This window comes from Saccopteryx leptura, chromosome 11, assembly GCF_036850995.1.
Source record: "Saccopteryx leptura isolate mSacLep1 chromosome 11, mSacLep1_pri_phased_curated, whole genome shotgun sequence".
NCBI classification, from domain to species: domain Eukaryota; kingdom Metazoa; phylum Chordata; class Mammalia; order Chiroptera; family Emballonuridae; genus Saccopteryx; species Saccopteryx leptura.
This window is the reverse complement of record NC_089513.1, coordinates 75,737,009-75,760,412: the sequence shown is the minus strand read 5'-3', so window position 1 is coordinate 75,760,412 and position 23,404 is coordinate 75,737,009. Positions and strand designations below refer to the sequence as shown.

Below are 23,404 nucleotides of genomic sequence, written 5' to 3'. Positions count from 1 at the left end.
AACAATATATGAATAAGTAAACATCTAAACTGCAAAACAGTATATATAATGTGAACCTATCTGTGTGCCTTAGTTTCACCACCTGTAAAACAGGCATAAGACCAGCACTTTAAAGGAGCTGATTTGAGAATTAAATTGCTAACAATGATATGACTCAATATGTAAAGCACTCACAAAAAACGAGAGGATACAGAGGAACTTCTGGAACTTCCAGTACTTGCTTTAAACAGTTATATTGCTCCTGTTTGTTCGTTTTTTTACAAGTATCTGTGTTTTATATGAAAAAGCCCCAAATAAACTTGCAAAGTCAGCAAGGGGTTGTGCACTAGTTCAGTGGTACATTCAAGCAGTTACATTTTACCAAAAATAACATCTGCACGTGGGCTCTCCAAGGCCTGCTTGAACCTTACCATTACCACGTCTAGGTGATTGCTGTTGAAGCACGCTACCAAACCCTAAATAGTTTTTAATAAATACTTTAAAAATAAAGTATAATTCTCTGATGATGAAAGTTATGCATGCCCTTAAAGGCACAAAGAAAGAAAGCACAAAAAACCGATAATCTCAGCCAGGGGGTCAACTCTGAAGATTTAGGACTATTCCTTTCCAGAGGTTCATGTATTCAAATTAACGTCACCCACACATACGCAGTAAACATATTTAAGTTTAGTAATTAAAACCAAACTACTTATACAATGTAATCATACCTTTTATTCCCTTGCCATACGCACTCTCAAGTCATTAAAACCCTCTGCAAACCTGTTAGTAGCTGCCCAGTACTCCACCCCTGGCTGTACCTTCATTCATTCATACCTGCCCAACTGCGGACACCGACATGGAATTCCATGTTGTCACAGTTACAAATAAAACTACTCGAATTATTGTATACGGACACATCCAAACCAGATTATTTCCTAATGACCAATTACAGGTCAAAGAACACACACAAAGACAAGCTTGGCACAAGCTGCCTGCGCCGCCTCCCACTCAGCGCCTGGCTGGCTTGCTCCTTCTACCTCTGTGACTTAACAAATCAACTTGTGCTTGAAATGAATGAATGAATGAGTCAAGACTGCATTCCAGGAAAGTTGGAGCCACTGAGAGCTTCCTCCCACAAGTGTAGGAGAGGACTTCAGAATTCCCTCACATCTGGAAAACCGAGAAGAGGAGGAGGGAACCAGAAAAAGCGGGAGGGCGTGCACAGAGAACCCAAGAGCAGCCCGAGAAGGCCCATGGAGCGTCCAGGGCGAACAGAGGCCAGCCAAGGCGCAGACTGGGGCAGCCTACGCGTGCAAGCGGGCACACAGGCGGCAGCGCCTGCTTCTACCCCAGCGCTCACTGCAGTCCTGGAATTACATACTGTGTAAAAGAACGGGTGAGGGCCAGAATCACAACACTGACACTTTCTACTCTATCTCAGATGACTCTAATACACACGAACGTTTTCAATCCCTGCCCCACAGAGTACCTATCAGCAGGAGGAGAACCGAGCGGCCGGTTTGAAAGCCTAGAAGGACGGATGCAGGATGCACGCCCTCTTAGAAACTGCAGTAAGGAATGCACAACCCTCCGGCACTCTGAGGCCGTAATGTCCATTGGTATTTTACACGGTATACCGCACCCCACTTCCAGGAACAACATGGTCACTACAGGATTATTTGCAATAACCAAAATTCTGAAGCATTTCAATGTCCACAGTTGGGTAAGCGGTTAGTAACTTCTTGCTGTATCCAAACAGTGAACACGCTGCAGCCACTAGAAAGTAACACCTGGACGGCTAAAGAACGATTTCTGTGACGCCCTGTTAGAGTAAAAAAATTACAGCCAATATATCAGCTAGGATCTCATTAGCACAGGACAAAACCCAATGTGTGTACACTTATCAATAATTATATAACATGCATTTGAAACTTTATTAATATAAGCCAATACTTGTATATATTTATAAATATGAAGTCTGTAAAATCCTCAAATATTTACAGATGATCTGAGCAGTAAGACTTTGAAAGAAACTTGATTTTAATAGACTGCTGCAGCGTCTGAGCCTCTGCAGCACGTGCCACCGTCACAATTAGCCAGGTGGCGGAGAGCCACGACAAAGGACGCCCCAGTGTCTCCTGGTACCCTACCTGCAGGGCCTTCTCCCGCTCGCTGGTCAGCTCCTGCGAGTGCTTACTGGACAGCGCTGCAGTGTGGGAGGCCCACTCAGTCCGTAACTTCTCCAACTCCTGGGTTTTTTCTGACAATGTCTGTATCAGAGTTCAATAGAGAATATATATTAAGTCTCCTGCACAGGTTATTAGGTTAGAACACGGCAATATTTACAAGGGTATTAAAGAAAATGGAATTATAGCTCTTAGGACAGACTCAAAGATTTTCTGAGTGTCAGGAAGTCTTTCAAAGTTAGAACAGGAGCCATGTCGGGCCCACAGTGGTGCACAGCCAGGCTCAGTGCCATCAGCCCGTCAGCTCACCCTGGCTCTCGGCCCAATCCTCTGCTCTGGTTCAAGGAATAGAGCACCGGGCCATTTACAGACACAATGCCCAGCAGCACAGGCTCCCCAGATGGGCCCTGTCGTGCAGGACCCTGCATCATCAGTTTCAGGAACCAGGAGCAAAAAGGTGGTGGCTACGACTGAAATGATAAAGCTATCAGAGGAATTCATTCTAAATACACAGAAGGGAGGGAGGGAAAGATTTACAGGTCGGAACTGCAAGGCCACTTTAGACAAGAGGGACAAGGCGAACAGAGAACAGAGAACAGAGACGGACGTGTGAGTTACACACGCGATGTTACTCAGTGAAGACCTGGAGGGAACGTGTCAAGTGACGGGGATAACAAACATGTGGGGGTGGAAAAATACCAAAAAGCAAGCATGGGCTGCAGTAAGTCACAGGTGGAGGAAGGGTGGCAGAGAGGGAATTCTGCGGCAGCAAGCTTTGAGAAAACATACACAGCAGCCAGGATGGGAGTCGGCCACGCAGGGCCAACGTTTGGGTGACACAGAGATCCAGGAAGTCTGAGTTACCTTCTGTGTGAAATTCAGTTGCCTGGTAACCTCCTCTAGTGATTGAGCCAATGATAATTTCTCTTCCTGTTTATAAAAATAAGATGATGTAGCTTACAATGTAATCGCCTGTACTACTCACACTGCAGCGAAGTGTAATGTCAGCGCACGCTGCTGTTAGGAACGCAGCCCCGGAGACCCCACCCGACGGCCCGAGTCAGAATCTCCGTGCTGAGAAGATCTACGTACCACTCAGGCTGGGGTGCACGGACCTGGAACACTGGGCCCGGGCGGCTTCCTGAACACTGAGGAGGCATCCCAGTGTCGTTTCCTGCTGCCACCCACCCGCCTCAGAAAGGGACAGAGAACGCTGTGATTGTCAAGACACTGTCATAGATTCATTTCATTTAAGATAGGCTAGGTATTTCTGCACGTGTCTGTATGCTGATGAAACCATGACACCAAGAGTTTAAGAAACCTGCCCAAGATCACAGAAAATCGGTAAAAACCCTGGGATCTAAGATTCTCAATTCCTGGTACAGTTCTATCCTTATACCTTGAGCAAAAAATAGAATAAACTCATTACATGTTATAAAAACTTACTGAAAATCTTTACTCAGAACACCAAAACTGAAAGCAGTATAGCTCTTCAGTGACTTATCAGTTATTTGGTAGTTATTTTAAAAGAATAACAAATTTAAACCTTACCTTGCTGCATTTCAAACAGCCTGCTAGAAACTTCTTTATTTCCACATCATTTCCAGGTAAAAGTTTTAGGGAGAGGTGTGTGAGATGCTTGAAAGGGTTTGTTTCTACCACGTTCAGAAGGGCAGGAGAGCTGTCCAGAAGAGCTGCTGGAGAAACCAACTGCAGCAAGAACCTTCGGGGAGAAAGTGTCACATTAGAACCCACCGAACCGGGAGCTATAGTCCCATGGGCATCAGTGATTGGAAGGAGCAGGAAAAAAGGCACCCTGGAACCCCAAGGGCCAACATGTAAGGACTCCCAACGGGAAAATGGGTAAACTGGTGTAAATAGTAAAATGTATAAATCAGACAAGAAAAAAGACTGACAAATGTCAAGAATAAATGTCCTTGAGTTCACAAAGAGACAGATGAGAGAAAGCAAAAAACTAAAGAACCAAAAACTCAATGAAACCGTCAAAATAACTGGAGTCACAACTCCTTACACTGAAAGCTGACAATTTAAAAGATTATAAGCATTTATCCTTTCCCATATGAATTTTCAGAGGAATCAATTCACTCTAATTGATGAGGGCAAATTCTCTATAGAATAATTATACCTAATTAGAACAGACTCAGAAAAGCGTAATTCTGTAGACCCTAATGACATACGCTATTCAGTCATCAGCCCTCACTTGAAGTTTGCAGTGGTGAACTTGGAAAAGAAAGGATGAGGCATTAGCATCTCATGAATATCAATACACACATACAAAAACTTATTTTTTGCTTTTTCCAAGTTCATTATCCTAACTAGCCAGGCAGCTCTGTCGGTTGGTGTTGTCCCAATGTGCCAAGGTTGCAGGTTCGATCCCCAGTCAGGGCACACACAAGAGTCACCAAATAAGTAGAACAACATATCCATGTTTTTTTTCTTTCTCTCCCCCTTCTCTGTCTCTCTAAAATCAACAAATAAAAAAATTAGAAAAAAATACATACTTGATGCTATTAAATATTTCAGATAATTTTAATAGCTTTATGAAAACTAAGGGTAAAAATTTCTGATTTTAATCATGAGATTAAATTAATTTAAGGTTCAGTGGAGCTCTGGAATCCCAGTTTTTAAAATAGATGGGGACACTTGCACTACATAGGAAGCACTGTGCCAGCGCCTGTCTCACAGAGAAGCCTGTGTCCCGAGAGCAGGGGCTGGCGTGGCGCTCTCAGGCGACCTACCTGGGGACTTCTTTGGCATGCTCCTGCGTGCACTGCTGGAGGAGGTCGATAAATTTCTGCGGGAAAGCCAAAAAATCTACCAGAAGACCTTGCTGGAATTTTAAACTACAGAGAAAACAGGAAATGTATTTTTAAAATATTTTTAATTACTCTAATTATAATTAATACCCTAAAAATTTATTTTTTATTTACTGAACACCTATAATTGAGAAGTAAACTAGGGAATTTTGACTTTTTATATAATTTATTCAATGGGAGGGAAAAGTTCAATAAATTTAGCTAAAGATCCAAATTTCTGGGCTATTATTTTGAGCATATCTCTAATAATCTATAAAATATCTATTTTCAAAAATATCCTGAATAATTATATATAAATAGTTCAGCATTCCCAAAATACCTAAATGTTCCTAATAGGTATGTGTTTCAAAAAGAATAGTACCAATATATTCATAAAAATTAAAAGTTGCTTATTCCTAGATTAAATATAAGGCCAAAAAAATAGTTACCTCTGAAAATCTTCCTCAGATATAACAAGGTTATAGAGGAAAAATGGGTCAGCATCATCAGTCAGGCGGATAACTAAATCCTGAAAGAAAGGTTACTTTTGAATGTGTTTATTAGATGGCACTTTCACAGTGACAAGCGTAGTCACCCAGCCCATGCCAGCAGTACCCTTCAGGGGCCGCGGGCCCTCCACTTATCTGCAGACTGAGGCCTCTCCAAGTGGCAAATACATCAGCAGAAATGACAATCAACCACCCTAAAAAAAGGGGCATCTGTCCCTCGGGCAGAGGGCGGCTGTCAGGTGACAGGCTGCCAGGGTCCCTTCGCAGGGCCCATGGGCTCCTACTCCAGATGGCCGTGGCATGGAGCCCTGTATGTTTTCAGTTTCCAAGGAGGTCAATACCTTCCTCAAAGATCTTTTTCCAGACAAAGTTTACAGTGTGGCCGTTCATGCAGCAGCTAGAGCAGCCAGGACAGGCCACAGGAATGCCGTACTTCAGGGAACATCCCTGTAAGGGAAATGGGCAGGGCAACCCGGGGTGAAGGGTAGTAAATAAGAACGAGGTTCTACTGGAATCAAAGCGACGTGTGGCTGAGGAACCGTTAGGGGTCCTAAAAACCCTGAAGCACGTATGAACAGAGCTAAATATGAAGAGGTACACGGCAGGCACAGGACAGCACGTAGGAAGTAACATGTATCATCTCCTCCCTAAACGAGCCATCTGGTATTTGCTGCCCTGAACGCCCTGTTCTTAAAGCAACTGCTATTGAAATGCTCCCAGAACCGCCCCAACGTGCTATAAAAGCTGCTGCTGCTCCTGACACCACCAGGTCCTTCAGTGTTTAGGGAAGCCACGGCAGAAAAAACATAATCTCCTGCCCGGCCTCCCGTGTCCTGTCCGTTAATAACTCGCACTTCGGAAGACCATCCAGGACGACGCTCTGAATGCCTCTCTTCAAAGGTGCAGTAAAAGGTTCACAACTATCTCCCGCAGACAGGTAGTTCACTCCGCTCTCACGCGCACAGCACGAAACGCGGGCTCCGCAGGGCAGTCGCACACTCCAGCCTCCTAAGTGCCTGGCAAACCTAAGGCCCTTCTTGCGTGCTTTAACTATGCGCTACTGTAATCTCTCAGTTGCTACCTTAGCAGATTCTACCACTCCAGGTCTGCAAGTTACAAAAGCAAAATGTATGTAAAAACAGATACCACATTCCTAAAGAAAATACTTATCTATAATAGAAATTATATTTTTTTAGTAAAATGAATACCAACCTTTCTGTGAACTGGATTAGAAACTGATTGCAGCTCAATGCTCACTCGAACGCTTACTCTCCTGTGTGAAAAGACAAGCCCCACCGTCACTCACAGACACAGGCAACAGTTATCACTATCGCTTGTATCACCTGCCCGAGCTTCCCGAGCTCCTCCCCTAGGGCATGCTGGGAAAGCGCCAGCTCCCACAGGTGCTCCTCCCCTAGGGCATGCTGGGAAAGCGCCAGCTCCCACAGGTGCTCCTCCCCTAGGGCATGCTGGGAAAGCGCCAGCTCCCCGGGGCTCCTCCCCTAGGGCATGCTGGGAAAGCGCCAGCTCCCCGGGGCTCCTCCCCTAGGGCATGCTGGGAAACCGCCAGCTCCCGCAGATGCTCCTCCCCTAGGGCATGCTGGGAAAGGGAACTCGATTTGAAGCCAAAGTCCTCATCCTCCCACTAGGAAGTGGTAATCAGGTCTTTAACCTGAGGCTGAATTTTTCTCTCCTGTAAAAGGAGTCAGTGTGAGGATTAAGAGAGTGAAACTATGAGGAATGCCTCCTGCAAGCCTGATATATAACCTAACCACCCTGATTCTAAAACAGCATCTATTGAAAGACAAACCATCAATTTAGTAACTTTTCACATTAAAAAAAAAATTACCAATTCAAATCATCAAATGATTTGAGAGATCCCATTTGAAAAACTGAAATTGTGAATGTTGGTCAAATAAGTTTGTAAAATGTGATTTTTATGCTTGCTTGCTTATAGTTTGCATTGGGGGCTGGGCAGCGCTGTATATGTGATATGTGATCTGTGAAATTGAAAATTACTTCCCTGCTTGGGAGGGGCCATTGTTTTGCTAATGTTTGCTGGAGGGGTCTTTGTGGGCGCAGGTAGTTTTGCAGAGAAGGAGCAAAGAAAATGCAGTGCTGAAGAAGAAGCAAGTTTTGTGCAGAGAGAGAGAGAAAGAAGGTGTGCAGATGGGGAACCAGAGCTGAGGGGCTTTGGGAACCCTACTGAGGCTTGTGGGAGGCCTCTGATTCTAGGAGGAACTGGAGAAGATTCTCCTGGTTGTGGAACCAGAAAATGTGTCAGGGTTTTGGGAGCCCTGAATGAGACGGAAGAGGTCTTTTCCTGTGTGTGTGCTCGGCCAGTGCGAGACTTTAATAAAGGAATGGCCCACCATTTTTTGGCTTCAGTGTTTATCATCTGTCCGAATTCTATGTGAACCTGCATGTGCATGGCCATGATGATGGCGGCCCCTGGCCCTACAGTGAAGTAATATTAAAATACTGGAATGCTGAGTCAATAACATACCCCCACTCCCTTATGCACACAAAGAGTTTCAGATCCACAAAGTACATCACTCAATACACTCCATGCAGTAAGTCTATAAAAGTACTGTCACCTAGTCACCACCACCCGTCCCATCCTGGAGGGACTCTCAGCCCACAGGAAGAAGCCATAGCTTCCCACAGCCGATGCTGCACCCTGGAGAAGGCAGATTGCATACATGAAGCTGCATACAAATAAAGGTGCTCACAACACTAATCAAACCCAACAAACATGTTTAAGTAAGTAGGAAGTGAAGGGGAAAACTGGTGGAAAACCTCTACATAAGTGGATCTCAGACGATTCTGCTAGAATTAAGCAACAATGGAAAGGGAAAGAAAGCTAACAGAATTTGTCCCATCTTAATTTATTCTTCTAAAGGTGTGTTTTATTTTTTTATTGATTTGAGAGAGAAAAAGAGGAAGGAAAGAAGGGAGGGAGGGAGGACCATCAATTTTGCTGCTTCCTTCATTATGCATTCATTGGTTGATTCCTGTATGGGCCTTGCCCAGGTCCAAAGCCATGACCTTGACATAGCATGATGACGCTAACAAACTGAACTACCCTGCCAGGGCTTAAAGATTTGCTTTAAACCTGTCTCACATTCTACCACAACTTACTTGCTACAGAATTTTTAAAAGGTATAGATATACTGAGTGCTGATGGAAAAACCTGGTAGCCTTGGTGAACCAAGGCTAGATTCAACTATATGAATTTTTTTATGCTCTGACTTAAAATTTTACACTGGTTTAAAACATGTTGTTTTACTTAAATTTCTTATTGGCTATATGATTGGATGCTAAATCTCAGTTCATACAACGAGGTCACCATAACTTGTGCAGTGCTGGTGGCCACCACAAAATAGGAAGAATTATCTTTAAAACAACAGAATGTTTTGTTTCTATTTTCTCTAGTATCTAGAGCAATATATGCAAAACACATCAGATTCCTACTCCAAGTCTACTTAAAATAAGTGCTTTTGGCCTGACCTGGAGGCGCAGTGGATAAAGAGTCGACCTGGAATGCTGAGGTTGCCGGTTCGAAACCCTGCACTTGCCTGGTCAAGGCACATATGGGAGTTGATGCTTCCTGCTCCTCCCCCCTTCTCTCTCTCTCCTCTCTAAAATGAATAAATTAAAAAAAAAAAAATAAGTGCTTCTGGGAGGAAAGAAACCGTTCAATTTCCGAATCTGTAAGCTAACTGGGTGGAATCAGGTCCGTGAGGCCCCTCCCGCCCTCCTGCCGCGTGGGGTTCCCGCCTTCTGAAGTCTGACCTGGGACAGACTGCCGCGGTGAGTGACCCTGGTGGGTGACTTGTTTTAAAAGTCTTGCCATACTTGATAAATTTGTCAAAAACATTCAAAGAGTATCCATCTAATAAAGTTTTCTTTACATAATGCTGGAAGTTATATTACTATGACAGTTTTCCAATCATATTAATGATTTTGTTGCATATATTCCAAATGCTTATATGCATTTGATGTTGGGAGAAAAAAGAAGGAAAGGCCCACAGACTAACCCTGTTCCCTGTGTTTACTTCAGTGCCCCCCAGCCCAGAAATATTTTATAGGAAATCTGAGCTTTCAGAGGATATACTATCTGAAATCAGAAATCTTATTTTCTTTATTCTAATGGTTAATGTCATAGGACCAATATAAAACAAATCAATAAAAATGCTATTTCTCAATATAAATGTCACATTCTGAACAACGCATAAATCTACATAACATCTTACCAGCAGGTTAAATCTGGCAGTAGCAGACCTGATTTCAGCCCACCTCTGCCACCTAGAAGCCGTGACCTTAAACTCTCCATTCAAACAAACGCAAACTGCTCCAAGCCAGGTATTGTGCTGGGTGCTAGGGATACAAACAGAAACAAACACAGTCCATGTCCTCAAATTGAGATCAGAGGTACATGACTGTGCCCCAGATTTGCTTCTGACTGTATTTTAGGGCTTCCACGGAGGGAAGGGAAGAGTCACTAACACTCACCGAGCACCTGCACTCCTGGGTACCTGCCAGGCCCTGTACATAAGTCACCTCACCTACCAATAATCTCGTCAGGCACGTGAAGACTGTGTCTGCCTTATTACAAAGGAACAGCTCACTGTGCGCTCACAAGCCCGGTTAAGGTCACACTGCACAGCCCTATCAGAACTCAGATTTTACGCGTACCCCATGTGATCTATTAAATGAATAAGGTCAATTAGTTTCAACTTAGGCAACTTTGCACAGGTCCTTATGTGGAGAGAGTTTTAAACAGACCTTGGAAGCTGTGAAGGAAGTAGTGGGGGTGGAGGAAGAGCAGGACTGGGGGGGCGGAACTGAGAGAACAGGTGCATTTGGGGGGAACTAGCTGTCTAAGTGTGACTGGTCCCTATGGCGGAGAGGAGTTCAGGACACAGCAATGGAAAAGCAGGTTCGTGTCAAATCCTGGGCTTCAAATTTCTCATCCCTTTCCTTCAGACAGAGTTCTCTGAGCAACACCAATTTCCAACTGAATCGTCTTCTACTCTGTGACTTCAGTACATTTATCAACGTCATGCATTAGTCACACTTCAATAAAAGCTAATATTTAGTGAATGCTTTCTATGCTCCAGGCACTGTTCTAAGCACTTTAACATGTAGTAACTCATTTCATATTCATAACAAGACATGAAGCAGGTACTTTTATCATCAATGTCAAGACAGGCACAAAGGATATTAAGTAGAAAAACAAACAAAACCAAAAAACCTGTACAAAACCAAACAGTTGATGAGTGGCAGAATTGGGATTTAAACCCAATCTGGTTCCAGAGCCAGAATCCTGACCAGCCTATGCTGCCTCTCCAGGGAAACCTTTTGTCCCCATGAGGGTGAGTTTCTGCAGGACAAGAATGAAAACTGAGTGTTCTTGGTGGTGGTGTTGAGGGTGGGGTGAGGAGGAAGGAAGCTTCCTAGTCTTAGCACCTAGGACAGTTCCTCATAGCCATTCATAAATGGTACCTCATAGCCATTCATAAATTTGTTGAGCTGAACTGGCCTTCCATACTAAATGGAAGAGTCTGCATGGTTTTTCCTATAGTCCAGGCGTCAGCGAACTTTTTCTGTAAAGGGCAGACTGTAAATATTTTCGGCTTGCAGACCATAGGTCTCTGTCACAATTACATCTGCCCTCGTGGCGAAAACCCAGACAATTCCTGTTGGAGCACAAACGGCATTCACATAGGCAGTGAGCCCGGGCCCGCCGTCTCTAGTTTACTGACCCTGCTACAGGAGAGAGAAAAGCTCTCTAAACAGAAGTGAAAGGGGTGAAACTGTGTCTTAAGAAGATAACTGTGATGATAATGTTGACCAAAAAAAAAATTCTGAGATGTTCTAAATTAAGTGACAGCAGCCAGAGAGCGAGAGAGAAGGCAGAGTTAGCAAGGGAGGAGCGGACACAGGACTGCTCACATTCCCGTGGGTCTGCTGGAACTGTGGGCTTACTGGGCGTCCTCAGGAGCCCCCAGCTTCAGGTCTACACGCGACTCCCCACCGGCTCCCCACAGCTCATCCGCAGGAGAGGACAACTGGGGACCAGGACATGGCTGCACCCAGCCTGAAACTAGCCCGTTTCCCCCTCTCCCACCCCTCCATCTAGCGCCAGTCAATCCTTTTAAAACAGCTTAGACCTGTCTCCTCTCCCCTAGACGTATAAAAACTCACCAACGCCAGGAGGCCTTTCCACCTGGTGCTGCTAGATAGTTCAGCGGTTTTGTTTTATGGTTTTGTTTGTTTTTTTTGGTATAAAACCCAAAAAATGGTGGAATTAACCCTTTTTACAAAAAAGTTCCAGCCGTGGAAGTTAAATTTCTTTCTTTTAACAATGTAATGAGATGGAGAAGAGCTATGTTTAATTGCTGGAATCATAAGTTACACCCCCAAACTTCATTTTCTGTAATCATTCTAGAATGGTTCCGTGTCCAACAGAGAAAGAACGGGGACCACACATACGAGACACGTATGTAATTTTAAATTTTCAGGAAGCCACATTAAAAAAGGAAAATAAGAAAAAAGGTAAATCAACTTCAGTAACATTTTATTTAACCCAATATACCCCAAGTACTATCATCTTAACCTATATAATCAACATAAAAATGGAGATATCTTACATTCCCCTTTTTCACAGTAAGTCTTCCAAGTCCAATGCGCACTTTTCCCTACGGCTCATCAGTTCGGATAAGCCCCAACTGAAACGTCCAATACCCACATTACCAGGCTCTAGGCCCGGTTCTAAGCACTTTAACATGTTTTAACTCATTTCACATTCGTAACAACTCCTGGAGACAGGGACTTTCATCATCAAATTAAAGATGGACACAGAGACATTAAGTTTAACAAAAAACCAAAAAACAAAAACAACCGGCAGCAAGGTAAGAATGACAACTGAAATAAACTCACAGACCTGCACCTGCAGCCGCTGCTTATGGTGCCGACTGACTCCGGACCTGATTGAACGACACACTCGTGGCACACCACTCGACACACCCACGTCCTCCTTCCCCACGCCACGTGGCCGCACCTGGCCGCCGTGATCACCCCGTGGGCAGGCACGCCGTCTCCGTCTGACAGCTGAGAAGCTGAGAGACACCCACGAGTGCAGGGACGGTGACAAAATCGCCGCCTCCGGACCCCGGGACCCATCTCCCCGCTTCCGCGCCGCCTCCCCCGTGAAAGCTGCGGGACGGACCTTCTTTCCCCACCCCACGCGCCTGCCCCCCGCACCGGGCCACGGGCCGCCTTCCCCACGCGTTCTGCACGCCGGTGACATTTGCTGGGGGGATAAATGAATGCATGCGAGTTCTGGTGGTCCCCCGGGTGTTTCTACCTGAAACCTCTGTGTTCTCATGGGCCAACGTCACCCCATCACACTTAATTCTCAAACAGAAACAATAATAATAGAAAACGTCAATAGCCCCGCAGGAACTCCAGCCCGGGCAGCGCCCCACCTCTTCCCTCTGCCCTCCGCGTCCCCGGCAACGGCCGCTCGGGGCGACAGGGCCCGCGTCCCAGCGGGGGCCACCTCCCCGTCCCGGGGCGCCTGCCCGACACCCCGCGGCCCGGCCGCAGCCCACCGGCGCGAGCCGCCATCTTCCCCCGCGGCCCGCCCCCAACCGCCACCGGCCGGCAGCGGGGATCGCGGGCCTCACCTCTCCTCGCAGTCTTTGCACTTCAGCTGCAGCGGGACGAGCTGCTGGAACAGAACCTGGCTCATGCTGGGCCGCCGCGCCGCCGCCGTGCGCAGCGTCCCCCCGGCCCGGGCCGCGGTGCCGACCCGAGCGGCGTCCCGCTCCCGCCGAGGTTTGAGTTTGGCGCTCGACTTCCGCTGAGGGGCGGGGAAAAAAAAGTAGATGGCGGGGGGGAGGGGAGGGGGGGGAGGTTTGAACCTCGCCAGCCACCGTCAGCTCCTTCCGGTTTTGGACGGCGGAGGGCGTCTCGGGAGAGGTAGTTCCGGGCATTCGCCTCCGTGGCGGAGACCTGAGGCGGCCATCTTTATTAAGGGCAGGGGCCTCGCGGGAAGCGGACAGCTATCTCTCCCTCCCTGCGCTTTATGCTTGCCCTGAACTATGGCGGCTTCTGCGCCGACGCCGCACCCGCCTGGCTCCCCGGCCGAGGGTCGGTGCGGTTACTATGTGGCGAAGAAGAGGCGCTTCTGCAGGATGGTGGCGGCAGCCGGGAGAAGGTTCTGCGGCGAGCACGCTGGTGCCGCGGAGGTGTGGTATCGCCCTGCCCTCCCGAGAGTCGGAAATATATGAGTGTCCCGGCCCCGCACCTGCCCGTCTCGGGGCGACTTCTGCTCCTGCCCCCGGGGGCTCCGGTCTTTGTGTTCACCGGCGCGGGGACGAGGCTGCGGAAGGACTCCCGGTGCCAGTTTTACGCCCAACTACCGCTCTTTGCCGGCGAGCAGCGGTCCCGGACCCCGTGTCTGTTCTCGAGGGTTCGTGAGCGAGCGTCCCTTCTGGTCCAGGCGCTGCAGAGGAACTTTTAAAAGAAAAGTATAACTTGAAAGCAAGTTATACCTCCTTTGCTGGAACGGGGAAGGAACGCTATCCCCCACCCCTTTTCTGTTTCTATTTTTTTATTACAGTTGACATTCAGTGTTATTTTTGTATTAGTTTCAGGTATACAGCATGGTGAGTGGTTAGACAATCACATCCTTGACAAAGGGATCCCCCGGAAATTTCCAGTCCCTGAAAGCAACAATCTATGGGGACATCTGGGCTCACCCCAAGGTTGGGGACTCCTCACCAGAGCTCCCTAAGGGACAAGTTTTTGTTTTGCGGGTTTTTAAAATTTATTTTTCATTACGGTTGACATACGATGTATTAGTTTCAGGAACACAAGACAGCGATTAGACATGAATATAACTTTTGAGGGGATCCCCGTAATAGCTCTAGCACCTGCCTGGTCCCATACATAGTTATTACAGTCTATTGACGATATTCCCCATGCTGCACTTAGGAACCCTCACCCCCTCCACATTCTTTTGTAACTGACAATCTACTTAACGGGGAAGAAAGATTTTTAAAACATGTCAAGAATCAATTCTCCCTTTTACAAAAAAACAATGAAAACAGATACCATGCACTTTTGTTTGCTAGTACAGTTACACCTGTAACTGTACTGTCTATATTTTTATGTGCGTCTATTTCTTTAGGACATAGATGATAGGAAAATAAAAATGAGAAGAAGAGGAGGGAAATGCTTGTGGAAGAAGACCCTGCTGAATAGGTTTTAGAAGGATTAAATGGAATATATGCCTTCGGAATGTCCAGTATTGTTTCCGTTGTCTTTGTTAGTCCCAAGATTTACCCTCCTAGGCAGTATCCAGTATGGCACAGTCCTGTCGCAGGGTCCCTCCATCTGCTCCTATCCACAGTTGTATTGGCTGGTTTTGAGGAGACCAGCAAACATTCCTTGATTGAAGAATGAGATTTATGATAAGAGAAGGGCCTTGCTGTCCCTCTGTTACGAGACCTTAGGCTTTACCTTAACCACATGGCTGGAAGGTGACAACAGGTGGTGATAATAGTAGAGTAGGAATATAGGTCCTTACAAGCTGATCAATAGTCCTGGAGAGGGATATGACCGACACTGGGCTAAGCAGGTTTCTTAAAACTATTAGCTCACGTTATATTGTCGTGTTTTGGGTGAAGCTAAAAGCTGGTAAGTTCATAGTGTTAGGAGCTGATGGAGCTGAAGTCTGCACTCTGGCTGACCTGTGGTTCTAACCGCTAGGCTACCCTGTCACATATAGATTCGTGTGAATGTTGGGAAGAATCTCCTTCTCTATTCATTTCCTTTCATTCTCCCTAGTGCATGCAGTTAAATCCATGTAATTCGGAAACAAACAGGATGGAACTCTGCACCCCTGACAAGTTGTAAAGCCAGTAGGATTTGGCCACCCAGCAAACTGTTAAAATGACACGTATTTATTTCACTGTTTCTAAGACACTTGGTTTTAACATCTCTGAAATCAGAATGTATCTTGAAATCAATGACATGTCCTCATTTAAATTGGCAGTATTTTTTTTCTTAGTGGTGCCTACTATAATAGTGCGTATTTTAGTCAGTGCTATCATAAGTTCAGAACTTCCTGTGTAGACCTACTTGAAGCTACAGACCCTTGTCCAAAGCAGTATTTGCTCATATGTACATACACCAGCTACACTGGACACATGTTAAACTCTATGACCTATTTGTGCCAGTGTTTATTAATAGCCTTTTCAGGTGCCCTTCCCTTGCTCTGGGAATGCATAAATTGTGGGTTACACTGAAGACACATCTAGTACTGGTAAGCAATAAATTTGATATTTTATTCAAATACATATCTCCTTTTTTTCCCTAGGAAGAAAATGCTCGGAAAAGAATCCTGTGTCCTTTAGATCCAAAACAGTAAGTAACAGGGTATGTTAAGGGGTTTTCTGTGCCGGAAACAGCAATTGCTACAAGTCTGAATTGAAATAATTTTCTCTTTAAATGTAGCACAGTATATGAAGATCAGCTTGCAAAGCATTTGAAAAAATGTAACTCAAGAGAAAAGCCGAAACCTGTAAGTAACTGATCAGTAAAACTGAATGGGGAAGGCCTGGTGTGTAATGTTGGATATACTAAGTAGATTGCAGATGTGAATATTTACAATGTTTAACAAGACTCTCCTCTCACAAGGTTTGAATGGGGTCACTGCATCGGAGTGTGTGAAGGTCACTGTGTCACATTGACAATCCACTGAAGAGTCCTCATTCAGATACTAGAACTTTAGGCAAACACAGTGTTGTTCAAAGAATAATTTCACAATTTACATACTCAACAATATTTACTGAGCGCCTGCTAAATGTATTTCAATAAAATATGATCCCAGCCTTTAAGGAGCTTATTTGAAACTGATAAGTAAACTTGTAAATAGTGAGTATCATTTAGTAAGTCCAATGGAAGTAGTACACATATGGTAAGAGCACATACTTAGTATAAAAATTACAATGTAATCCAAGGGGTCAAGAAAGGCTTCCCAAAGAGAATGATTATCTATTGTAATTCATATTTTTAAGTAGAAGAAATCAGACCTAACCTGCTGTAATATCTGTATCTCATCTCTAGTTTTGCTTTAACACCATGAACTAAACTGGCATGGTCCTCAGTCCATACTGTAAACACTTGAATAAAAGTTACTACGGAATTTCTTTAGACCACAAGTGTTCCCATAACCACCTCACTAGAATAGAAGATCCACAAACACAGAGATTTTCTCCCGTTCTGTTCTCTGCACCACAGGTGGTGCTCAATAGTTATGTAATGAATGAAGGGAGGAAGGGAGGCTCTGACCCAGGAAGACTGGAAGGATCAATTGTTCCGCTTAATTCTCATGGGGTCTTCACATTAATAACAGTATTTTTTATGGTTTGTTTTGTTTTCGTTAAGGACTTTTTTATTCAAGACATCAATGCCGGCTTAAAAGACGAAACAGAAATACCTGAACAATTAGTAAGTACTTGACTTAATATTTACTTTTATTTATTTTTGAATTTTTCTGAAGTTAGAAGCGGGGAGGCAGTCAGACAGACTCCTGCATGCGCCGAACTGGGATCCACCCGGCACGCCCACCAGGGGGTGATGTTCTGCCCATCTGGGGCGTTGTTTCATTGCAACAGGAGCCATCCTAGCAACTGAGGCGGAGGCCACAGAGCCATCCTCAGTGCCCGGGCCAAGTGCTCCGATGGAGCCTTGGCTGTGGGAGGGGAAGAGAGAGATAGAGAGAAAGGAGAGGTGGAAGGGTGGAGAAGCAGATGGGCGCTTCTCCTGTGTGCCCTAGCCAGGAATCAAACTCTGGACTTCTACACGCCAGGCTGACGCTCTACCACTAAGCCAACCAGCCAGGGCCTTAATATTTACTTATATTTATAAACTGTCTCCACATTGTAAGCTGTGTTTCAACTTTTGTTTGGAACAAACTGATTTCTTTTTTTTTTTAATTTAGAATGCATTTTCCTATAGAATCGATATTCTTAGTGATCAGCCCACACCTCGTTTTTTTTTTGTATGTAGGTTCCAATTTCTTCTCTCCCTGAAGAGCAATTGGAAAATTTAATTAAGAAGTTGAAAAGAGCAAGTGAAGGTAGGTCTGCCTAGAGGTGCAAGTTGGAGGTTTTGAAGAACAGTGAGGTGGGGGGTGGCTCAACACCTGTGCGGTTCAGGGTGTGACCCCGAGGTCGGCGCCCTCAGTTCCGGGACCGGCTGCTAGGCTCATGCGCTCGTGTCCACCACAGGTTTGAGCTCCGCACTGAAAGATCGGATCCTGTCCCATCCGGCATTGCATGACGCCCTGAATGACCCTAAGAACGGTGATTCTGCAACCAAACACCTGAAGCAGCAGGTATGTTTAGGCCATAATAACGCTACTAAAAACGGCCTTTTGTCTGTTTGTCAAAAGCTAACATTTCTATTCTTTCTAAATATAGTTACTAATGAGCTTTCACGTAGTTGACCTTTCAGGGCACAGAATCTCTCCATTTCCAAAAACATTATGTATGCACATATATCAATTATGTATGCACATATACTCAATTATGTATGCACATATACTCAATTGTGTATGCACATATATCAATTATGTATGCACATATATTCAATTATGTATGCACATGTACTCAATTATGTATGCACATATATTCAATTATGTATGCACATATACTCAATTTTTGGCATGGATACGGTTCTGAGTACTGTGTGTGAACTATTTCAAAGCAAAGAGAAAATTGAAAGTGCAACACAAGTTCTCAGTGTGAACACGCTGCCTCATGTAGAAATCGCCCTGCTCTTTTCCCCGTTTGAGCCGAAATGTGTTTGCTCTAGTTTATAAAATAATCTCGTGAAGTTTGCAGGCTTCTATTTTAGGTAACATTGAAAAATTAAAGTTACTTGGTCCAAGAAGATGCTTTGTTGAGTTTGGAGCAGGAAAGGGGAAATTATCTCATTGGGTTGATATTGCCTTAAAAGATGCTGAAAAAGTTCACTTCATCCTAGTAGAAAAGGTGACCACGAGATTTAAGGTAAGTGAAACCATTGCAGTATATTAGTAATCCAACTCTGTTTGTTTACACTTTGTTATAAAAAAAGAAACATGTCTCTTAAAGAAAATGAAATTTTTTGTGTGTTTAACTGTAGCTTTTTATTCTAATTATGTTGGTGACTTAGACTGAAGATAAAATTTTTAAATCCAAATGTTGATAGTCCATTGATCTGAGTTCTTAAAATTATTTACAGAGACAAGAAAATATGTGGAAAGAGCCATGCTCAAGCTAAGAGTTAAAAGTCTTGGGTCCTCTGCCACTTCCTAACTCTTCATTCAGTAAACATTTAGTCAGTAGACTGCCAGGCACCATGCTAGATGTTGGGTAGTAAAGTCAGAAAAGACAGGGCCCTTACCTCTGTTACTTATATATAGAAATGGACTTATCTATAGGACAGACCAAGCAATAAAGGATTGTAGAAAAGTATTAAAATATGAAAGGGAGGTCAGTGTGGATTCAAAAGAAGGAAGGGCGGAGATGGCATTTGGCTACACAGAAAAGGTGATGCTTGAGGTATGTCTGGAAAGGTGACTTCCTGTTTGCTAGACAGAGGGTCTGAGAGGCATTGTAGGAAGCGAGAACAGAGGGACCCAAGTACCGAAAACAAAAGAGAAACACGGAAACCTCTGCAGGATGGGAGGACATGGGGCCATGTGGGGTCAGCAGCTCTGAGTGGCAGGAGGGCTCGGCTGTGGAGGGTTTCACTTCTGCTACGGAAGGAGTCCAGCTCTACCCTGCTGCGCGCTGGGGACACAGTTCCTGTCCTTAAGACACTCGGGCCGAGCGGGGCAGCCGTACCAGTGTCGTGGTTCAGTATGCTAAGTGTCTTATGACAATGGTAAGTCCCAGGTGCTGTCAGAGCAGGAAGCCAGAACACCAACCTCAGCCTAATGTGGGTCACAGAAGGCTTCCTGGAGGAAGTGGCAGCTAGGAGGAGACGGGAGGATGGATAAGAGCTGGTGCAGTAAGGAAAGAGGGTTTTCAAACAGCACCATTGGAACTGATCAGAGTCTGAAAGTTGAAGCAGGGAGATTAATTATAAGACCATTATTATCCAGTAATCCAATAATAAATGGACCGGAGCTCGGGCTGTGCCCAGGGGACAGAGAAGAAGGGAAGAGGTGAGACACGTGCAGATGTCGGAAGCCACAGACAGGGGGTGGGTGTCTGGTGCTCATCGAGAGGCCGGGCCACCGATCCACCGACCGGGTGGACGGGGAAGTCGAAGCCACAGACGGGGGTGTGGGTGTCTGGTGCTCATCGAGAAGCCGGGCCACCGATCCACCGACCGGGTGGACGGGGAAGTCGAAGCCACAGATGGGGGTGTTAAGTGTCTGGTGCTCATCAAGAGGCCGGGCCACCAACTGGGTAGACGGGGAAGTCATAGGCACCCGGGTCTAGGTGGGACTGGCTGTGACCCCCTCGGGGAGTAAGCAGAGGAATGGGCCGAAAACAGTGTTATTAGGGGCAGACAAAGAAAAGGATCCGGCAGATGATCTTGGGGATCCTGGGTCCTTTCATCAGTGAATTGGGAACATTTAGAGTTAAAGGAATAAAGTTAAAGTTAAGGTATACATGAGAACTTATAAAATTCTCAAGCCTTATAAAAATGGACAATACTATTTCTTCGTCAAAGAACATGCAACCTTAAATTTTTGGTAATGATAATCCTCTTCTTTTAAAGACTACAAAAATAAGATGGAAAGTTACCTGCTCTGAATTTCAAAAACAGAATTTTTTTTTATTTTCATAAAGCTTTTTTTAAAAAAAAAACCAAACATACAAAGCCATTGTTATCATAATGTTCTGTTTGTGCAGGTAGATGGCAAACACAAAAAGAAAGATTCCGCGTTTGAAAGACTTCAGATTGATATTAAGCACTTGTGTTTGAGTAAGTGCATAATGCTCCGTCGTCTACCGTAAACCCCAGAAGTTCCCGCCTAGAGGGTCAGCCACGCGGAACAGGGTTTCCGGAAAGACGGACGGGAGCCCCGACTCAGCGCAGGGGGAACGGCGTGGCCCAAACAGCCCAGACCTGCTCCTTCTCGCTCCTTCTCGCTCCCAGTCTCTGCTGCCTCCGCGAGCCTCTTCTTCCTGAGCTGCAGAGAGAGAACTCATTGCTTGAGGCTCTTTTGAGCCCTACGATTCAAAGATTCTAGTTGGTTCTCCGTCTTGGGGGGCAGGGTGAGGCCTTATCTCAGGAGGAAGCTCACTTGGTTCGCATTTCCGTTTATTTCAGACAAGATCCCTGTGCTGAGCAGAGAAAAGCTGCCCGTGGTCGGGATCGGGAAGCACCTGTGTGGTGAGGCGACAGGTGCGTAAACGCCAACGATGTCTGTCTGGGTCAGCACGCCGGTCCTGGCTCCCCACGGCCCCGCCGTCTCGGGAGCCTCTCTCGGTCAGTTTGTCACGGTGTGCACAACGCGGCCGTCTCCCTGTCACACTGGTCCTGGCTCCCCACGGCCCCGCCGTCTCGGGAGCCTCTCTCGGTCAGTTTGTCACGGTGTGCACAACGCGGCCGTCTCCCTGTCACACCGGTCCTGGCTCCCCACGGCCCCGCCGTCTCGGGAGCCTCTCTCGGTCAGTTTGTCACGGTGTGCACAACGTGGCCGTCTCCCTGGTCACACTGGCCCTGTGCCGCCTCTCTCGGGTTCTCCTACTCCTCTGGCCACGTGGCAGGAGGACGAACCAAGGGTTTTATGTGGAGATGCTCCGTCGTGTGGGACCTTCCTCTTCTTCAGTTTTTATTTCAACCAGAAAGTAAATGAGTCATTTATGGAAACTGTATGGTTTTACCCCAAAAGCTACTGGTTTCTTTAGAGGCGCTGCTTGCAAAGGACCCTGAGACCTCTCCCACTAGAAGACGACTAGCAGTCTTCAGTGGGAAGGAGTTACAGTCATCAAATCTGTTTGCTCGGTGGGTAAATGTACCATAAAATTCCCACTGTAATACGGAGTATGTCCACCTGGAAGCAGACACGTGTTAATAGCCGTTACATCCGCCACGACTGGCACGTGAACGGGATTCGGCGACCAGGTGCTGAGCGAATGGAGAATGGGAGAGGCCGGCTTCTGGTCTGACCCCACTTCCCAGCTCAGCTCCCCGCTGTCCGCTGGGACATCTCACCTCCCAGGGCCGATGCTGACGTCAGCCTACACAGGGGCCTTTCCCCCTCCTCCCTTCCTTTAGTTTTCTTGCCATGAACACTGCCCTGATGCTAAGTGCGGGGGAATACCTTTCTTCTGCACCCGTCATCGCGGGGGAATACCTTTCTTCTGCACCCGTCATCGCGGGGGAATACCTTTCTTCTGTACCCGCCATCGCGGGGGAATACCTTTCTTCTGTACCCACCATCGCGGAGGAATACCTTTCTTCTGTACCCGCCATCGCGGGGGAATACCTTTCTTCTGTACCCGCCATCGCGGGGGAATACCTTTCTTCTGTACCCGCCATCGCGGGGGAATACCTTTCTTCTGTACCCGTCATCGCGGGGGAATACCTTTCTTCTGTACCCGTCATCGCGGGGGAATACCTTTCTTCTGTACCCGTCATCGCTCAGCCAGGGTGGGAGAAAGGAGGGTCAGTCAGGTGTTTGGACTGCAAGTCGTTGCAGATGGTAGAGCTTAAGCTTCAGAGCATTTTATTGGGAGCAGACTTTATGCAACAGACATCATTAGTGGAAAAGTGGGACAACAATGAGGAAAGGGCCTCTGAGCAAGGCTGGTAATTCCGCAAAGAATTCTTAAGGGTAGAAAGCTAAGTAGGGTTCTTGTTTTTTTGGTTTGGGGTTTTTTCAATCCATAGTTCTTCATTGATGTGGAAAGACTCATTTAAAAAATGTCATTGGGGGCCCGTGATTGTGTTTGCAGATCTCGCGTTACGATGTTTGGTTGAAACGTACGGGGCCAGTTGTGAGGAAAGGAACGAAGAACCTTCAGCCAAACGCATAAAAAACAAAACAGACGAAGAAATGAACACGATGGCCCAGGAAGGAAGTGGGAACAACGTCCTGGGGAAGTGGACGCCCGTGGCTGGCATTGTCATCGCGCTCTGTTGTCACCACAGGTGTGACTGGAGACATTACGTGGGCAGAGACTACTTCCGGGCTCGCGGCCTCGGGGCAGTGGAATTCCACTATTTCCAGCGCATGAGCAGCTGGGCGACTTGTGGGATGCGGGACTCTTCTGTGGACGCCTCCGGTGTCCCCACGGGCCAAGGCGATCAGAGTGACAACAGTGAGGACCATGACAACGGGGGACACGGAGCCACTGACGGCCACGCTGACAGTCTGCCTGGGTACGTGACTGAATGCCCGGCATGGGGCGGAAGTACTTTATTAACACTTGTACTTTTTTCTCCGATGAATACCACCCAAATCTATCCGGGGGAGTCGCGTTTACCACCCGGTTTTAGAGGAAGTTAGAACACACACATTTTCACTGTGGTCATAGAGCAAAGGGGTCTTGGAAGCGTGGACACAGCGTGCCACTCTACGGCTTCTCAGTAAGTGCAAGTGACCATTCTAATCCTGGACAGAATTTTAACATTGGTGTGTGCGTGTGTGTGTTTGACTTCAGGTGTCTCCCGGTGGAAGAAAAGCAGCAGCTAGGGCATCTCTGTAAGCGGCTGATTGACCAGGGCCGCGTCGAGTACCTGCGGCGGAAGGGCTTCCGGCCGGCACTGCAGTACTACACGGACCCCGCCGTGTCCTTGGAAAACGTGCTGTTAACTGCTCTGCCAGGACAGCCAGCAGAGGCAACCGCTTAACGGAACGGAGACCCAGAACAGCACCTGTCTTAAA

General features: G+C 46.3%; 2 protein-coding genes across 2 annotated transcripts in view; one reads left to right on the top strand and one right to left on the bottom strand.

The window, feature by feature from the left end:
• The window catches only part of SASS6 (SAS-6 centriolar assembly protein), a 28,016-nt gene extending 14,672 nt beyond the window's left edge, over positions 1-13,344 (bottom strand). Inside the window, exons 1-7 of the mRNA XM_066353481.1 lie at positions 13,185-13,344; positions 6,703-6,763; positions 5,431-5,510; positions 4,925-5,029; positions 3,717-3,888; positions 3,030-3,095; positions 2,130-2,249 (exon numbers count right to left, since the gene is read on the bottom strand). Of these exons, the coding sequence (XP_066209578.1) occupies positions 2,130-2,249; positions 3,030-3,095; positions 3,717-3,888; positions 4,925-5,029; positions 5,431-5,510; positions 6,703-6,763; positions 13,185-13,249 (669 nt within the window). The 5' untranslated portion in view covers positions 13,250-13,344. The remainder of the gene's footprint in view (positions 1-2,129; positions 2,250-3,029; positions 3,096-3,716; positions 3,889-4,924; positions 5,030-5,430; positions 5,511-6,702; positions 6,764-13,184) is intronic.
• Positions 13,345-13,525: 181 nt separating this feature from the next.
• On the top strand, positions 13,526-23,390 carry TRMT13 (tRNA methyltransferase 13 homolog). Its single transcript, XM_066353627.1, has 11 exons — positions 13,526-13,748; positions 15,884-15,930; positions 16,021-16,087; positions 16,954-17,016; positions 17,578-17,647; positions 17,799-17,905; positions 18,414-18,581; positions 20,421-20,493; positions 20,842-20,916; positions 22,473-22,899; positions 23,181-23,390. The coding sequence occupies exons 1-11, from the start codon at positions 13,602-13,604 to the stop codon at positions 23,368-23,370; spliced, it is 1,434 nt and encodes a 477-aa protein (XP_066209724.1). The 5' UTR covers positions 13,526-13,601; the 3' UTR covers positions 23,371-23,390.
• Positions 23,391-23,404: the final 14 nt, after the last annotated feature.